The sequence below is a fragment of the Elephas maximus genome, chromosome 9, assembly GCF_024166365.1.
Source record: "Elephas maximus indicus isolate mEleMax1 chromosome 9, mEleMax1 primary haplotype, whole genome shotgun sequence".
In the NCBI taxonomy this organism is placed as follows: domain Eukaryota; kingdom Metazoa; phylum Chordata; class Mammalia; order Proboscidea; family Elephantidae; genus Elephas; species Elephas maximus.
The window spans coordinates 119003045-119022276 of NC_064827.1; the positions used below are offsets into that span (position 1 = coordinate 119003045).

At 40.3% G+C, this 19232-nt stretch overlaps 1 protein-coding gene across 5 annotated transcripts in view; it reads left to right on the forward strand.

Annotated features, from left to right (window-relative positions):
- Positions 1–19232, forward strand: part of DIRAS2 (DIRAS family GTPase 2) — a 252675-nt gene that overhangs the window by 38729 nt on the left and 194714 nt on the right. For 2 of the 5 annotated variants that reach the window (XM_049895274.1, XM_049895275.1), the window contains exons 2-3: positions 7838–7907; positions 13036–17343. In XM_049895274.1, the coding sequence (XP_049751231.1) occupies positions 13072–13671 (600 nt within the window). In that variant the 5' untranslated portion in view covers positions 7838–7907; positions 13036–13071 and the 3' untranslated portion in view covers positions 13672–17343. Of the gene's footprint in view, positions 1–7837; positions 7908–13035; positions 17344–19232 lie in introns of those variants that run through there. The other 3 variants (XR_007518590.1, XR_007518591.1, XM_049895276.1) reach the window with 2 other exon arrangements.

Here is a 19232-nt window from a genome sequence, read left to right on the forward strand (position 1 = left end):
TTAGTGAATTCCTTAGAATCTTCTATATACAAACAAGGTCATGTCATCAGCAAAGGTGATATTTTTGCTTTTTCCATTCCAATGTAGATGGCTTTTATTTACTTGCCTAATTCTGCTGATTAAAACCTCTAGTATAATGTTGAATAGAAGTGCCGAGAGCATTTTTTTCTTGTTCCTGGCCTTAGGGGGAAAACTTCAGTCTTTCTCCGTTTAGTATTGTTAGCTGTAGGTTTTCTGTAGATGTCCTTTATCAAGTTGAGGATGTTCCCTTTCATTCCTAGTTTGTAATTTTTTTTTCTTAATAATCATGAATGGTATTGCATTTGGTCATTTTTTTGCACCTACTGAGATTATCATATAGTTTTTGTCTTTTATTCCACTGATACCAAAAAAACAAACCCATTGCTGATTCCGACTCATAGCGACCCTACAGGACAGAGTAGAACTGTCTCACACAGCTTCCAAGGAGTGCCTGGTGGATTTGAGCTGCCAGCCTTTTGGTTAGCAGCCGTAGCTCTTAACCACCACACCAGCAGGGTTTCCATTCTATTGATAGGCTGTATGAAATTAATTGATTTTTGGACGTTAAACCACCCTTTCGTTAATGTGGGATAGACCCCACTTGGTTATGTTGTATAACTCTTTTTATATATTGATGGATTCAGTTTCCTAGTATTTTGTTGAGAATTTTTGTGACTATTTTCATAAGAAATATTGGTCTGTAGTTTTCTTGTGTTATCTTTATTTGGACTCACAGAGTGGAATATGTTCCTTCCTCTTCTAATTTTTTGGAAGAAATTTTTTTTAGTTCTCCATTAAATATTAGGTAGAATTCATCAGTGAAACCATCTGAACATGGTCTTTACTTTGTGGGTAGTTTTTAAATTACTAGTTCCATCTCTTGTTATAGATCTATTAAGACGTTCAATTTCTTCTTGATTCAGTTTTGGTAGTTAGTGTCTATTTCATTGAAGTTATAAGAGTTGCTCATAGGAGTCATTCATAATCCTCTTTATATAAGGTCAATAATAATATCTTCACTTTCATTCCTGATTTTAGTAATTTAATACTTTGCTCTCTCATTATTTTATTTTTTTTGCTCGGTCTAGCAAAAGGCCTGTCAGTATTGTTTTGGTTTTTTGTTTTTCTTTTATTGTGCTTTAGGTGAAGGTTTACAACTCAAGTTAATTTCTCATACAAAAACTTATACACATATTGTTATGTGACCCTAGTTGCAATCCCTGTAATGTGACAGCACTTTTCCCCTTTCCACCCCACATCCCCATGTCCATTCAGCCAGCTCCTATCCCTTTTTGTCTCCTCATCCCACCTTTGGACAGGAGCTGTCCATTTAGTCTCCTGTATCTACTTGAACTAAGACATACGCTCTTCACGAGTACTACTTCATGTTTTATAGTCCAGTCTAATCTTTGTCTGAAGAGTTGGCTTCAGGAATAGTTTTAGTTCTGGGTTAACAGAAAGTTCAGGGGACATGTCTTTGGGGGTTCCTCTAGTCTCAGTCAGACTGTCAAGTCTATTTATGTGAATTTGAGCTCTGCAGCCCACATTTCTCCTGTTCTGTCAGGGACTTTCTGTTGAATTCCCTGTCAGGGCGGTCATTGGTGGTAGCTAGGCACCATTTGCTGCTTTTGGTCTCAGGCTGATGGAGTCTCTGAGTTATGTATCCCTTTTGTCCCTTGGGCTAACATTTTCCGTGTATCTTTGGTGTTCTTCATTCTCCTTTACTCCAGGTGAGTTGGGACCAATTGATGCATCTTAGATGGCCACTTGCAAGCTTTTAAGACCCCAGTTGCCACTCACCAAAGTGGGATGCAGAACATTTTCTTAATAAACTTTGTTATGCCAGTTGACCTAGATGTACCCTGAAACCATGGTCACCAGACCGCAGCCCCTGCTACTCTGTCCCTCAAAGTGTTTGGTTGTATTCAGAAAACTTCCTAGCTTTTGGTATAGTCCAGTTGTGCTGACTTCCCTTGTATTGTGTTGTCCTTCTCTTCACCTAAGATAATTCTTGTTGGCTATCTAGTTTTTTTTTTTTTTTTATCTAGTTAGTGAATTCCCTCACCTTCTCTCCCCACCTTCGTAACCATCAAAGAATATTTTCTTTTGTGTTTAAAGCTTTTCTTGAGTTCTTATAATAGTGGCCTCATACAATATTTGTCCCTTTGCAACTGACTAATTTCACTCAGCATAATGCCTTCCAGATTCATCCATGTTGTGAGGTGTTTCACAGATTCATCATTGTTCTTTATCATTGTGTAGTTTACAAAGAATATACCACAATTTGTTTATACATTCGTCTGTTGATGGGTACCTAGGTTGTTGCCATCTTTTTGCTGTTGTGAACAGTGCTGCAATGAACATGGGTGTGCATGTATCTATTAGTGTGATGGCTCTTATTTCCCTAGGAGATATTCCAAGGAGTGGGATTGCTGGATTGTATGGTACTTCTATTTCTAGCTTTTTAAGGAAACACCATATCAATTTGCAAAGTGATTTTACCATTTTACATTCCACCAGCAGTGTATAAGTGTTCCAGTCTTTCCACAACCTCTCCAACATTTATTATTTTGTGTTTTTTGGGTTAAAGCTGGCCTTGTAGTTTTCTTTGTATAGGTCTTTTATATGTCTGGTTAGATTTATTCCAAAGCATTTTATCTTCTTGGGGGCTACTATGGAAACCCTGGTGGCGTAGTGGTTAAGTGCTACGGCTGCTAACCAAGGGTCGACAGTTCAAATCCACCAGGCACTCCTTGGAAACTCTCTGGGGCATTTCTACTGTGTCCTAGGGGGTCACTATGAGTCGGAATCGACTTGACGGCACTGGGTTTCTGGGTTTGGGGGGCTATTGTAAGTGGTATTGATTTGGTGATTTCCTCTTTGAAGTGCTCTTTGTAGGTAGAGAAATCCAACGGATTTTTGTATGTTTACGTTGTATCCTGATACTTTGCTGAGCTCTTCTATTAGTTCCAGTAGTTTTCTTGTGGATTGTTTAGGGTTTTCTGTATATAAGATCATATCTGCAAATAGGGATACTTGTAGTTCTTCCTTACCTGTTTGGATGCTCTTCATTTTTTTTTTTTTTTCCTTGCCTTATTGCTCTGGCTAGCACCTTCAGCACAATGTTGAATAAGAGTGGTAATAAAGGGTATCCTTATCTGGTTCCATTCACAAGGGGAATGCTTTCAGACTCTCTCCATTTAGGATGATATTGGCTGTTGGCTTTGTAGAAATGTCCTTTGTTATGATGAGGATTTTTCCTCCTATTCCTATTCTACTGAGAGTTTTTATCATGACTTGGTGTTGGACTTTGACAAATGCCTTTCCTGCAGCAATTGATAAGATCATGTGGTTCTTATCTTTTGTTTTATTTATATGATGGATTTCATTGATTGTTTTTCTAATGTTGAACCATCCGTGCATACCTGGTATGAACCCCACTTGGTCATGGCGAATTATTTTTTTTGATACGTTGCTGCATTTTATTGGCTAGAATTTTGTTGAAGATTTTTGCATCTATGTTCATGAGGGATATTAGTCTGTAATTTTCTTTTTTTGTGTTGTCTTTACCTAGCTTTGGTATCAGAGTTATGTTGGCTTTATAGAATGAGTTTGAGAGTATTCCATCCTTTTCTATGCTCCGAAATACCTTTAGTAGTACTGGTGCAAACTCTTCTCTGAAAGTTCGTCAGAATTCTCCAGGGAAGCCATGGGGGCCTGGGCTTTTTTGGGGGTAGTTTTTAAATTACCTTTTCAATCTCTTTTTTTGCCATAGGTATATTTAGTTGTTCTACCTCTGTTTGTGTTAGTTTAGGTAGGTAGCGTGTTTCTAGAAATTTGATCATTCTAGGTTTTCAAATTTGTTGGAGTATAACTTTTCATAGTATTTTATGATTCTTTTAATTTCAGTTGAGTCTAGTATGATATCGCCCATCTCATTTCTTATTTGGGTTGTTCCCTTCATCTCCTGTTTTTCTTTTGTCAGTTTGGACAATGGTTTATCAATCTTATTGATCTTTTCAAAGAACCAGATCTTGTTAACTCTTTCAATTGTTTTTCTCTCTCTCATTTATTTCTGCTCTAATTTTTGTCATTTCTTTTCTTCTGGTGCCCTTGGGCTTCTTTTGCTACTCTCCTTCTACTTGTTTGAAGTGTAGGGTTAATGTTTTGATTTTAGCCGTCTCTTCTTTTTGGTTGTGTGCATTTATTCCTATAAATTGACCTCTGAACAATTCTTTTGCTGTGTCCCAAAGGTTCTGGTAGGATGTATTTTCATTCTCATTTGATTCTGTGAATTTCTTTATACTATCCTTGATTTTTTTCTATAGCCAAGTAGTTTTTGAGCAAGGTGTGTTCAGTTTCCATGTATTTCATTTTTTTTCCCTTGCTTTTTTTCTTATTGATTTCTACTTTTGTGGCTTAATGATCAGAAAAGATACTTTGTAATATTTCAAAGTTTTGGATTCTGTTAAGGCTTTTTTTGTGGCCTATACTATGTGCTCTATTCTGGAGAATGTTCCATGTGTGTTGGAAAAGAAAGTATACTTGGCTGTTGTTGGTTGGAGTGTTCTGTATATGTCTATGAGATCAAATTGGTTGATTGTGGCATTTAGATCTTCCAAGTTCTGTTCTTCACCAAAAGTGGTATGTTGAAGTCTCCTGCTATTATGGTGGAGCTGTCCAGTTTTCTTTTCAGTGCTGTTAGCATTTGTTTTATGTATTTTGGAGTCCTGTTGTTGGGTGCATAAATATTTGTTATGGTTGTGTCCTCCTGGTGTATTGACCCTTTAATCATTTTATAGTATCCTTCCTTATCCTTTGTGGTGGATTTTACTTTAAATTCTATTTTGTCAAAGATTTATATTGCCACTCCTGTTCTTTTTTGATTGTCGTTTGCTTGATATACTTTCTCCATCCTTTAGTTTTAGTTTGTCTTTGGGTCTAACGTGTGTCTTCTCTAGGCACATATAGACAGATCATGTTTTTTTTTTTTTTTTAATCCATTCTGCCACTCTGTCTCTTTATTGATGCATTTAGTCCATTTGAATTCAGTGTGATTACTCAGTGCTGTCATTTCGATGCATTTTTTTTGTGTGTTGTTGGTAATTTCTTTGTTCCACTTAATTTTCTGTGCCGAGTCATTTTTCTTTATGTATTTTCTTTTCATTGTTGTTGATTTTGTATTTGCTGAGTCTTTATGTTTTTCTTTTTTTTATTTTGATGTGCAGGATTTTTAGTTTCCTTTGTGGTTACCTTATCATTTACCCCTATTTTTCTAAGTTTAAACCAATCTTTTATTTCTTGATATTGCCTTGAATTTTCTCTCCATATGAAAGTTATTCAACTACATTATTTTGTCCCTTTTTTTTTGTTTTAATGTTGTCATTGTTTACACAATGACATCTCTGTTTCCCTATTTTCAGTGTTTTAGCTTTGATTTATTTTTGCAGTTCCCCTATTTGGGTTGATTTCTGGTTGTTCTGTCCTGTGTTTCAGGATTGGGTTGTTATCTAATGGTATTGATTTTCAAACTGGAGGATTCACTTTAGTATTTCTTGTAATTTTGGCTTGGTTTTTACAAATTTCCTTAACTTCTGTTTATCTGGAAATGCCCTAATTTAGCCATCATATTTGAGAGACAGTTTTGCTGGATATATAATACTTTGCTGGCCATTTTTTTCCTTCATGGTTTTATATATGTCATCCCATTGCCTTTTTGCCTGCATGGTGTCTGCTGAATAGTCAGAGTTTAGTATTTTTGACTCTTCTTTGTAGATGACTTTTTCTTTATCCCTGCCACTCTTAAAATTCTTTATCTTTGGTTTTGGCAAGTTTGATTATAATATGCCTTGGTGACTTTCTTTTGGGATCTACCCTGTGTGGGGTTCGATGAGCATCTTGGGTAGATATCTTCTTGTCTTTCATGATATCAGGAATGTTTTCTGTCAATAAATCTTCAACAATTCTATCTGTATTTTCAGTTATCCACTGCCCCTCCCCCTTTCTGGTACTCCAATCACTTGTAGGTTAAAGTCCCACATAATTCCTAGAGTGTCTTCATTTTTTTAAATTCTTTTATCTGATTTTTCCTGAAATAAATTGGTGTTGACCAACTTTATCTTCATTCTCACTAATTCTGCTTCCATTGCCTCAATTCTACTCCTATGACTTTCTATTGAGTTGTCTAATTCTGAAATTTTATTGTTAATCTTCTGGATTTGTGCTTCCTGTCTCCCTATGGATTCTTACAGCCTGTTAAATTTGTATTTATGCTCTTGTATAACCTTCTTAAGTTCCTCTGTTGCTTTGTCAGTGTGATTCTTGGCTTGGTCTGCATTTTGCCTGATCTGCTTCCTGATCTCTTGAGTAGCTCTGTGTATTAATCTTTTGAATTCTACTTCCAGTAAATCTAAGAACTTTTCTTCCTCCAGGAGGTTTCTTTGTGCTTTGTTTTTTTGGTTGCTGAAACCATCATGGTGTGCTTCTTTATGTGCTTTAATATTGACTATTGTCTCCGAGTCATCAATGTTATTATATTTATTTATTTTATGTTTACTCACTGTGTTCTAGCTTCTTGTTTTGTTTTGATAGGCCCAAATAGGCTGGTCATGTGGGCTACTTTGATTTTTGGTGTCTTTGAAGTTCTCACATCCTGTCACCAGGTGGTTAGAGATGTTACTAGGTATGTGAGCCCAGAAGTCCATTTACTTTTCTTGTGTGAATTCAGCTCACGTGTCCAGGTTGTTAATCACCGAATGTGTGGTGCAGGGTCTTACCTACAGTCCTAGATGGGCAGGGCTACGTAGGGGTGATTGGAGTAGGCCCAGGTATCGCCACAGTAGAGGGTCATGTGCTGAGCAGGGTAGGGGGCTGACGGCTTCCCCTGAGTTCCTGGGTGGAAGGTATGTCCCTGTCCCTAGAGTGCATGAGTGGGTGGATTTTGCAGCCAGAGTTTGGGCACCCAATGCTGTTGGCTGTAAGGACTGGGAGTCACCACTTATTCTTGGACCCCTGTCGTGGGTGGCTAGGTGAAGTGGGTGGAACCACCAGTCCTCAGGCATCTGATGTGGGTAGGTGAGGACCCTGCTTAATGGGCAGGGTGGTGTCAACTGTCACAAATCTGCCACTCCCCCTTAGCTGTTACAGTAGAAAATAGGCTTCATGTATATACCCCATTGTACTGTGCTAACGAGGGCCTATGCTGTTGAAGTGGACTCACACAGGTCTAGGCAGGGGTGAAAGGCATTCAAATTCTGCGGACCCCTTATGCCTGTGCCTAGGCAAAGGGCTGTTCCTTCCCTGAGTTCCTGGCTTAGGGGACCTGGCAGATTATTTTTTCCTGTTTGTTAATTTTTTCCATCACCAAAGCTGGGAGAATGGCTCAGGATGCACGATGGTTCCCACTTCCAGCCCAGGGGCACAGAAATCACTGAAGCCAGACCAGGACCAGAGCAGAGTAGGGAGGGAGTGAGTAAATGGGAGAGAGGTACTTCCCAGAGAGTGGATGGGTTTTTTTGATCCCATGCGGTAGGTTAGACGCTTGCAGTTAACTTTCATAGATTCAGCACCACTTTGCCCTGGTTCCACAGGCCTGCACGGACTCTCTGCAGCTTCATCTCTCCTGTTGTGGAAAACGCATCCCGAGTGCTTCTGTTTGCCCCAGCCCAAGTGCGCTGGCCAGATCAGGTCTGGCAGATCCTCTCTGCTTCTGAGCTCTCTCTCCCTCCCCCTGCCACTCAGTCTGACTTTTCTACTTTGTCTTTGATGTTCAGGGTTCCTAGATTGTCATATATAATTGATTTACTTGTTTTTTCAGGTCTTTGTCATAAGAGGGATCACAGGAAACATCTGACTACTCTGCCATCTTGGTCTACTCTGCCTCAAAGGTCTGTAAATTTTGTTGATGTTTTCAAAGGACCAACTTTTGGTTCAATTAATATTCTCTATTGTTTTTTAATTCTTTTATTAAGAATTTTAGCCTCCATTCTAATCATTCCTTCCTTTGGGCTGTTTGCTTTCCCCACCCAACCTCCCAGTGTTTTAAGTTAGAGTATTAGGTTATTGGTTGGAGATCTGTCTTTAATATAATGTATTTAATGTCAATGTTTATAGCTATAAATTTCCCTCTAAGAAATTCTTTAGTTGCATCCCCCTAAAGCCTTTTTGTTAGTTTTCTGCTCTTGGCATTTTGATGCCTTCTTTTCTTTTTTCCCCTCCTCTCCATCTCACTGCTGCTTTGTGAACCTTCTAAGCTTCATCCTTAATGAAAGTAGCCAAATAACAATGTACTGGGAACTGTGCTAAGTGCTTTGTTTTCTGTTGTCTCACTCAATCCCCATAGCAGCTCTATGAAGAAGGCATTGTTATTATTTCCGTTTTATAGCTGAGGTAACTCAAGTACAAAAAATTTAAGTAACTTGCCAAGCTCTCAGTAATGTACATCAGATTAGGCATTTTTAGTTTTCTCCTGTCATTCTACATGCCCTCTTCCTGGGTGATTTTCATTTACTCTAGTACTATTTATGTATGGATGATACCCAAATATTTATCACTAGACTGTACCTCTCTGCTAAGGTTCTGAACTATAAACCTAATTGCCTGCTAGATATCTCTATTTGTCCTACAAATCTGATCAAATTATAGCTCCTTTGTCCTCATTGTCTATCACCTCTTCTCCAAACCTGATCCTCTCTTCTGCCTTCTGTCTTGATTAAGGGTGCCACCAGGTGTTCTCTCAGATACCAACTCACACCAGCTTTTTACTGTGGCATTAATAGTAACTCAATTTTTATGCCATTGTTCTTTTCCATGAGATCCTTTCTTCTGATTGACATACCTTTCTTTACTTCACCGTCTGGCAAATTTCAGGTCTCTGTGAAATCGTCCCCAAGGGTCCCAGGCAGGACTAGTTGACCCATCAAGTCCTTCTTCCTTAGTTTATAACTTTATCACAGTGTCTACCAAATGGGGTATAATGTATCCATTCCTTTGTCTGCCTGCCTTCAATGTGGTTAGTTTTTCTTGGGTAAGCACTAAGTTTGCATAGTGTCTAGAAGATGGTTTATAAATGCTTGTGAAATAAATAAATGATTATGAGATGAAATAATATAGTTTAGAGTTTGGGGAAAAATAGTTAAAGAGAGTTCAGGATCAGTATGGAGTTATTTTACAGACCTATCTCGTAAGTACTCATTGAATTTTGTATCCCTTCAGCTTCCTGACTCCTATTCATCTTTTAGATTCCTGCTTCCGTGCCACCTCCTTGTTCCTGATATTCCACATAGTGAGGTGTTTAGGGAACTTATTTTTCTTTATCACTGAGTAGTATTCTATTGTATGTATCACATTTTGCTTATCCTTTCATTTGTTGATGCACACTTAGATTGTTTTTACATTTTTGCTGTCGTGAATAGTGATGCAACGAACATAGGCGTGCATATGTCTGTTCGTGTCACTTCGATTAGATCCCTATGATATATACCTAGGAGTGGAATTGCTGGATCAGATAGCAGCTCTACCTCTAGTGTTTTGAGGAACTGCCAGACTATTTTCCACAGATGTTGTACCAATTTGCACTCCCACCAGCTAATAGGTGAGGGTTCCAATTTCTGTATATCCCCTGCAATACTTGTTATTTTCTGTTTTTTTTTAAATCTTAGCCATCCTAAAAATGCTAGGAGAAGTGAAATGGTATCTCATTGTGGGTTTGCTTTGCATTTGTCTGATATCTAATGACATTGAGCATCTTTTCAAGTTATCTGTTCACCATTTGAATATCCTTTTTGGAAAAGTGTCTGTTCATGCCCTTTGCCCAATATTTGATTGGGTTGTCTTTTTGTTGCTGTCATGGATTGAATTGTGTCCCCCAAAAATATGTGTATCAATTTGGGTAGGCCATGATTCCCAGCACTGTGTGATTGTGCACCATTTTGTCATCTGATATGATTTTCCTATGTGTTATAAATCCTACCTCCATGTGTTAATGAGGTAGAATAGGTGGCAGTTATGTTAATGAGGCAAGATTCAATCTACAAGATTGGATTGTGTCTTGAGCCAGTCTCTTTTGAGATATAAAAGAGAGAAGCCAACAGAGAGTTGGGGGACCTCATACCACCAAGAAAGAAGCACTGGGAGCGTAGCACATTCTTTGGACCTGGGGTCCCTACCCTGAAAAGCTCCTCGACTGGGGAAGATTGATGACAAGGACCTTGCTCCAGAACTGACAGAGAAGAGAAAGCCTTGCCCTGGAGCTGATGCCCTGAATTTGGACTTGCAACCTACTGGATTATGAGAGAATAAATTTATCTTCGTTAACGGCATCCACTTGTAGTATTTCTGTTACAGCAGCACTAGATAACTAAGAGGTTGCTAAGTTGTAGAAGTTTTCTATATATTTCAGATATTAAACCTTTATCAGTTATATCATTCCCAGAGATATTTTTCCCATTTTGTAGGTTGTCTCCTTACTCTTTTGATAAAGTTTTCTGATAAACATAAGTATTTAACTTTTATGAGGTCCCAGTTATCTATTTTGTTTCTGGTTGCTAATGCATTTGTTGTGTTTAATAATCTATCATTGAAAAAAATTAGTTCCCAAAGCTTTGTTCCTATATTTTCTTCCAAGAACTTTATGGTCTCAGATTTTACGTTTAGGTCTTTGATCCATTTTGAATTAGTTTGTGTATGGTGTGAGGTATGGATCTTTTTTCATTTTTCTATATGTAGAAGTCCAGTTTTGCCAGTACCATTTGTGGAAGGGACTATTCATGATGTAATTTATTAAATGTTATCTGTATTTAGAAAAACTTATCTCTTTGATGTCTATCGGCTGCTTGCAAGCTTTTAAGACCTCAGGCACTCTGCAACAAAACTCGGAGGTAGAACAGAAGCACCGAACATGTTATTAGGCCAATTAACTGGGATATTCCGTGAAGCTATGACCCTAAACCTCTAAACCAAGGAACCAAATCCCACGAGGTACTTGGCTGTACATAAGCAGCCTCAGCAGCTAGCTCCACAGGGTTTGCAGTGGCTGATTTCTCAGAAGTAGATCATCAGGTCTTTCTTCTGAGGTGCCTCCGGGTAGACTTGAATCACCCTTTGAGTTGCAGCTAAGTGTGTTGACCATTTGTACCACCCAGGGACTCCAAGTATATAGAATAGACTTTACCGAATACCTACTCAGGCCCTCCTGCCATCTTTTTCTGTTAACGTAACTTTGTGCCATCTATATTCTGCTTTACCATTGATATATCTTCAGTTTCTTGATAGGTTTCGGATTCCAAAGTGCACATAAGAACAACCAGAAAACCAAACCCACTACTGCAAAGTTGATTCTGACTCCCAGTGACCCTATAGGATAGAGCAGAACTGCCCCACAGGGCTCCCAAGGCTGTAAATCTTTACGGAAGCAGACTGCCATGTCTTTCTCCTGCAGAGTGGCTGGTGGGTTTAAACTGCCAAGCGCTTTAACCACTGTGCCACCAGGGCTCCTTGCATATAAGAACAATTAAGTGTTTAATTGTGAGAATCTGGAGGCAGATGTACATGGTGAAATAAGAAGATGGGATGCCACCGTGCTGGGCTTCACTCTTACGTTCTGTCTGCCAGTAGAAACACTCATTGCACACACCAGTTTCCTTCCATGGTTAAAATTATGCTTAATAATTTTTACTGGTCTCTATAAATGACTTTATTGAGCAGTATCTATGATTATTTTCATTCTTTTTCTAAGAAAAGTGAAAAATCAGCATAATGCTTCCCTGGAGAACAGAGTGGATTACATGCTTTACATTACCATATTACTTGTTTAGTTTCAAAAAAAGTGGATGTGGCTTAATTCCACACTTTTTCTGTGTGTGTTATATGTCCTTTCTCAGGGTCTCCGGGTAGCTCAAATTATTTGCACTAGACTACTAACTGAGAGGTGGCAGTTTGAACCCACCCAATGGTACTGCAGGAGCACCATCTGATGGTCTGTTTCCATAAGGATTACAGTCAGGAATACCCTATGGGTCAGTTCTACTCTGTAACTCTTTGCCATGAGTCAGGGAAAACTCAGTGGCAATAGGTTTGGATGTCCTTCCTCATTAGTGAAGGGGCAGGATGAAAGATATTTGATTATATATGAAGCAAGCATATTTATTCCTTGGACTGGGGGTGATGTTTGCAGTGAAGGGAAGCCCCATTCTATTCAATTTTAATGGTCACTAATAAGTAGTTTATATTACCATCTTGATAATACTTGACTACTTAAGAATCTCAAAAATAAAGCACTGTAATCATTTTAATTTTGATGAATGGAATGACTCTCCGGCCTTCTCAATTAACCGTCAACTATTACCTGCTTAGTGGAGAGAAGCCACACCATGGCCTGAGTAATGCCAAAGAGACTGTGACTAGCTCTAACAGGAGCCTGTGGGATGGGCCTTGGTTTTGGCGATACTTTGGTTTGCATCTCAGTCTTACCCCTCCTGGCTATGTGACGTGGAAGACATTATATTCCGTTTCCGATTCCAGTGTCTTCACTGCACAATGGAAATAATGACACCAAATTCTGCAAGTGGTTATCAATAGAGGGTAAAGTGCGGTCATGGTCCCCAAACCTTCTGTTGGCCCAGGACAGGAACCATTCCCGAAGACAACTCATCAGACATGGAAGGGACTGGACAATGGGTTGGAGAGAGATGCTGATGAAGAGTGAGCTACTTGTATCAGGTGGACACTTGAGACTGTGTTGGCATCTCTTGTCTGGAGGGGAGATGGGAGGGTAGAGAGGGTTAGAAACGGGCAAAATTGTCACGAAAGGAGAGACTGGAAGGGCTGACTCATTAGGGGAAGAGTAAGTGGGAGTATGGAGTAAGGTGTATATAAGCTTATATGTGACAGACTGGCTTGATTTGAAAACGCTCACTTAAAGCTCAATAAAAATTATTAAAAAAAAAAAAGAGGGTAAAGCGATCCTTCTTGAGAAGGTTTTTATTAATTCTCTTAACCATCTCTTTCCTTTGCTAGGTGTTTCCTGGTTGAGTGTTAGAGCCCACCAGCAACATGCCAGAACAGAGCAATGATTACCGGGTGGCTGTATTTGGGGCAGGTGGTGTTGGCAAGAGCTCCCTGGTCTTGAGGTTTGTGAAAGGCACGTTCCGGGAGAGCTACATCCCGACGGTAGAAGACACTTACCGGCAGGTGATCAGCTGCGATAAGAGCATATGCACACTGCAGATCACCGACACGACCGGCAGCCACCAGTTCCCTGCCATGCAGCGTCTGTCCATCTCCAAAGGGCACGCCTTCATCCTGGTGTACTCCATCACCAGCCGGCAGTCCCTGGAAGAGCTCAAACCCATCTATGAACAAATCTGCGAGATCAAAGGGGACGTAGAGAGCATCCCCATCATGCTGGTGGGGAACAAGTGTGACGAGAGCCCGAACCGCGAAGTGGAGAGCAGCGAGGCAGAAGCCTTGGCCCGGAAGTGGAAGTGCGCCTTCATGGAGACCTCGGCCAAGCTCAACCACAACGTGAAGGAGCTCTTCCAGGAGCTGCTCAACCTAGAGAAGCGCAGGACTGTGAGCCTACAGATCGATGGGAAAAAGAGCAAGCAGCAGAAAAGGAAAGAAAAGCTCAAAGGCAAATGTGTGGTTATGTAAGGGCCCTTTCAGTGGGAGGAGCAGTTGCGTGGCCCTGGTTGCCTCATTTCCCCTCCTCCAGCGTGAAACCCACTGTTGTCAGGGTAGCATGTACGATGCCCACGTGTAAAATGTTGCATTTTGACAGAGATATGCCCTTTTGTCCTCAAAGAGGGCATGTCACACCACCAACAATAAGCACCCCCTCTCCAGAATCCCAAACTCTGCCAGTCACAATGAAAACCAATCTGCTCAGCATCTCAGGAAACTTGAAAGAGGCGCTGATTTCCGAAGGCATCATTCTCCACTAGAAGGCGCTAGGACTTGTCCGCATGGCAGCAGCCTATGCTGAGAGGACGAAGTATCATCTCCATGCATGTGAGCATGTTAACGTTGAGCTACAGGTGTTTCTCTCAGCTCAGTATTAAGTCTTTGGGGGAGGGGACAGGCAGGAGAAGGTGAGAAGACAGACCAAAACTGTTCCCTTTGATAGTGTTTTAACTGGATTAAAAATAACCTCACTAGCCTCTCCCAAAGGATGCCGATTCTCATGCCCATTGACCTGTTAGGGTCTTCACTACCCTGGTGGGGGGTGGGGTGTACTCACCTCTCCTAGACCTAGTTAGCAAGCATTGTCTGATCTTTAGAGTATTTTCACATTCAATGATAAGTTATCTAATTGTGTGCTGCTCTGTCAGAAGTTCTTTAATTTTGGAGTGAAAATATTGTGACATTACTAAAACATCGCAATAACATTCCTGAGTGTTGTACTTGGAGGGTTTTAGAAATGTGAGTGTTCCTTCCTTTGACCGATGAAGGGTATAACTTTCTCCCAACCCTCAGATTTTAAATAAAAGCAAATAAAGTAGCTATTTTTAGACTAATTTTTTCCTTCAAGATGGTTTTCCTCTCTTAAATGACTTGATCTGTGTCCTGTTGGATGACAAGCAACAAAGATCATTGACAACCACAAGCACATTCATTTTTCTAAGGGACACGAATGTGTGTAAGCCACACTTTGCAGCTTAACAAAATGTTTGAAACAGAAGTTGTTCACTGTGTTTTTGATGATCTCTCTACCTATAAAAAAAAAAATATCACAAGTATATTCCTGGTAAATGCATTCAAGTAATAGTAAATTATCACACATGTTCAATTATAAAGGTCTTCTAAGAGTTGTTCAATGCAGCGTTAACTCTAGAAATAATCATCTTCCTAGTAATTTTGTGTGAATCTTTAATCCTTCAAACCAAGTTATGGTCATTGCCAGCTACTGTGTGCTGACACAGAAGATGGGGAGGAGCTAGACACCAGGCAGCTGCTCTCTCCTTGGCAGAGCCTATCAGCTGGTTGCTTTGCCATCATAGAGCCCAGTGTGGCTGAGCTTCCTGAACATTTCAACTGACAGGGCTTCTCAGTGCCCCTGTGTCTGTCAGTTAGTCACCATAACGGACACTGTCCCCTGTGGAATCTTCCTCTTCCTAATGAAACATCTAGCAGGCAAAGGAAGCTGGAGTACTGGCTTGTACGGGTGAGCTGCTTGGCTCTTGGGCTGTAGTGCCAGCCCCAGGCAGAGTTCTGGAGTTTGAGATGCTTGTCTTCAGCACATAGCCTGTTGGGTCTTCTCTCTTGGGCACCTGGTGTCTTTTTACTGCCTCTTCACAGCAGGGATTACAACACCTCAGTCCTCCTAAGCACACTTAAGCTGTCAACATCTCATATTTTTCTTTAGCCTTTTCTTGTTTAATTTCTTTTCCCTGGTCTCACCCTCACTGCTCTACCAATACATTACCCTTGTGATACAATTAGTGTGTGGAAGGCACCTTTGAGAACAGTTTGGCTCTGTGGTCTTACCACCTCCCTGGTCTTTAGCAGTGACCTTCTAGAACAAACCATCTCTGGCTTTACCAAGGATAGGGAATATTCATCTGGAGAAAGGAGACAAGGAAGTGTCCTGGAGCCTGTGGGGTGGAGCCCGAGGTCTCGAGACCCTCTTTAAACCCAAGTGGGCACACCCTCAAATAGGCTTGCTCTGTTCCAGAAGGTTGACTTGAGCCTTCATGGTGAGATCTAGTTTGTGGATTTTTTAATAGTATTTGTTTTTCAACTGTCCCCATATTTTTCCATTTTTATTCTCAGAGAATGTCATAAGTTTGTAATCTGGAGATGATTAAATGGCAGAAGAAACAGAACTTCATAACCACAGTGGGGTTTATAGAGTTTGGATTTGTTCTTTGCTAACAGTAAAATACGGTATCTACCACTGATCCTAAGGACAGTAAGGCTTCTAATGTGAATGTCCCTACAAACAGTACTTTTTCTACTAATTGCAAATCAGAATTGCTTTTAGCCCTTTCAAACCAATACCTACATTTGTGTTTAGAGCTTTATTTGAATCCTTGAGTGGTGCAGATGGTTCACCCTGTGGAATACAGTTCTACTCTGACACACATGGGATCGCCATGAGTTGGAGTCAACAGTAACAGGGTTGAGAACTTCATATGAGAAGCTTGTAATGATTGTAAATCAAATTTCTTTCAGGAAACCCTCTGTTCCTTCATATTTTGCCTGTGAGTTTTATAGGAAGGCTTTTGAAACCTCAATCCCTGGCCTTCATACTGAGATCATTTTTCCATGAACTGAACTGAAGATAAAAAACCCAAAACCCAGTGCCATCGAGTCGATTCTGACTCATAGCGACCCTACAGGACAGGGTAGAATTGCCCCATAGAGTTTCCAAGGAGCACCTGGCGGATTTGAATTGCTGACCCTTTGGTTAGCAGCCGTAGCACTTAACCACTACGCCACCAGGGTTTCTAAACTGAAGATATGGGTGGTTATTTCAAACTAATCTTTTAGAAGCACCCCAACTGACTCAGGGTTTGAGAAACAAATGCCATTGAATCAGAAGTTTTCAGCATTTATATGGCTACGTACCCATGTGTAGTTTGGGTTCTTGAGAACACAACTTACGTTATATCTGGGCACAGACATTTTTGACCTAGCCACAGAAAGTTATGGAACTCAAAATTTACTGCTTTGAAGTTGACAACGTGGGAACAAGCATGGGCTTGAGTTCCCTTCTGTCTCTACCGGTCCCTTTTCCATCCAGTGACAAGCCATGAGTGTGCCCTGGGCATGCATGCAATACAGCAAGACCAACACAAGAGCAATATTGAATTGTTCATGATAGCTAAAATTATATATATGTGTGTTATTTATCTTCTTGCATTTTTGACATATAAAGTAGTAAATTGTACATATCTATAAGCAGGTGTATTTGCTTCACTGTTTGTAATATTTAAGAAATGCTCATTCTTTGTAGAACACAAAATGTATTCAATATAAAAAATTCCTCTGTGGTAATTTTTTTTCAAAAATTTCAATGTGTTGCTCCTACATAAACTCTTTGAAAATATCTATGACTAAGGGAACATATGTCAACCCTCTAAGGTATGTCCTGGAATTCAGTACACCACAAGGACAGTCTGTGGACAAAGTATTTACAGAGCATGATTTTTATACTTGTGGGATATCAGTGTGTATATTTATATTTAAAGTGTATTATTGTTACAATTTATATTTAAAGTGTATTATTGTTACAACTTCATTATTTTATTTACTCTGAAGTTATAAAAATCTCCCTTGCATACATGTTTCTAGTTGGCAGTGATGTTCTGACTAAAACAAAAGATATGAAAATAAAGCTTCAATTAGGACAATCTGGCTGGAAGATGATGCTGTTTATTATTATTATTGTTTTGATTTGGATGGTCTATGAACAGTGGAGGTTCAGTGGTAGAATTATCGCCATCCCTGTGGTGATGCGTGTTGGATTCCCAGCCAACACACCTCCGCTCAGCCACCACCTGTCTGTCAGTGGAGGCTTGTGTGTTGCTATGATGCTGAACAGGATTCAGTGGAGCTTCCAGACTAAGACAGACTGGGAAGAAAGACCTGGAGATCTGCTTCTGAAAATCAACGAATATAAACCCTATGGATCACAATGGCCTGATGTGTAACCAATCATGGGAATGGTGCAGGACTGGACAGTGTTTCATTCCATTGTGCAGGAGTGTCCGTGAGCAGCTAATGACAAAAACAGCATGGCAGGTCTTGGCCTAGTCCTCACTCAGCTGCTCTTAACGTGCTTGTTGACAGATATGATAATATCAGGCTTTGTGCAGGTCTTGGTTTGGGGACAACAGCTCACCCTGAGCTTTTCCTATGAAACTTTCCCTGCTGGTACCTTATTACTGAGCTGAAATGAAATAGATGTTCCAGACAGGTAAAGGTTAGAGGGAAGGAGTTGCAGCAGGGCCCTACTTGGCTCAAAATAGAAGGAGTGAGGACAAACTCTCCTCCTCCCTCTTTCCTTAATCTGCCTCTGCTCTGTTTTCCCACCTGGCCTTCTCAGAAGGGCCCATCTGCCCTGGAGCCCAGGCTAAATGCAGTTGATTTAGAAAGTCCCTAGCAGTTTCTGGGCGTGGTTTCTGCTTAACACCCTTGATCACTAATTTTTTTCAGCACTAACCATAGAATAAAGCTTTGCTCACTCTTCCACTTAATAGCTAGGTGACTTTGTGCAGGTTCTGAACCTCTCTGTACTTTTGCAAAATGGGGATCATTATGCCTGCAGCGTTGGGTGGCCCTGGGGATTAAATTCATGATCAGCATAAAGCATTTAGAGTCGCCTTGTCACATATTTTTTTTTTTTGGTCACATATTGAGCTTTCCAGAAAATAAAAACCTGCTGATTATGTAGAATTTGCCATGTCTGTCTTAGTGTGAAAATTAATTTATGCAAATACACCAATCAACCAGAAACTTTTAGTTTCCTAAGCCTTTGTTTAACAGCTTTCCCAGTCTTACTTTCTGCAGGTCACTCCACTCCCCATCTCACCGCCCCCCCCCCCCCCACTGCCATTATTGCTACATTATTCAGGGATTTCTCCATTTATGGATATAATTGCAATCAGCAGGCACCATTAGGCCCCACTTAAGTGCATCCTATAATCCGGTATTTATCAAATTTTAATGTGCAAATCAAGCACTTGAGGATCTCGTGATTCAGTAGGTTCTGACTCAGCAGGTCTGGTCGGGCTCCCAGGTAATACTGAAGCTAATGCTTCTCGGGCCATGTTTGGAGTCACAAGGCTGTAATCTACTTGTTCTTCACGTTGGAGTCAGAGGAGTTTTAAAACATACTGATACCCAGGTCACATCCCAGGAATGATGATTAAGTAGGTCTGGAATGTGCCTTTGGCTTCAGGATATTTGAAAGATTTCATGTCATTATAAGGTGGACTCAAATTTGAGAACCACTGCTATTAGCCACATTTAGTTGTGAATGCCTACCAGCTCCCTAAGTATCTGGGGTAGGGGGGGCGGGGGGGGAGGTTGCTTGTTCAATCGAGTTCCTCTTTAATGAATGCTTTCTAGGCAAAAAATTGGAAGTATTAGAGTGAGGGTCTTGGCCTCTTCTATGTATAGCATCACCCAGAAATCATATTCAGAGAGGATTGTAATCTAGGTACAAAGCTTCTGCCCATCTGGCAGCACTGGGGTATGGTCCAGCAGTG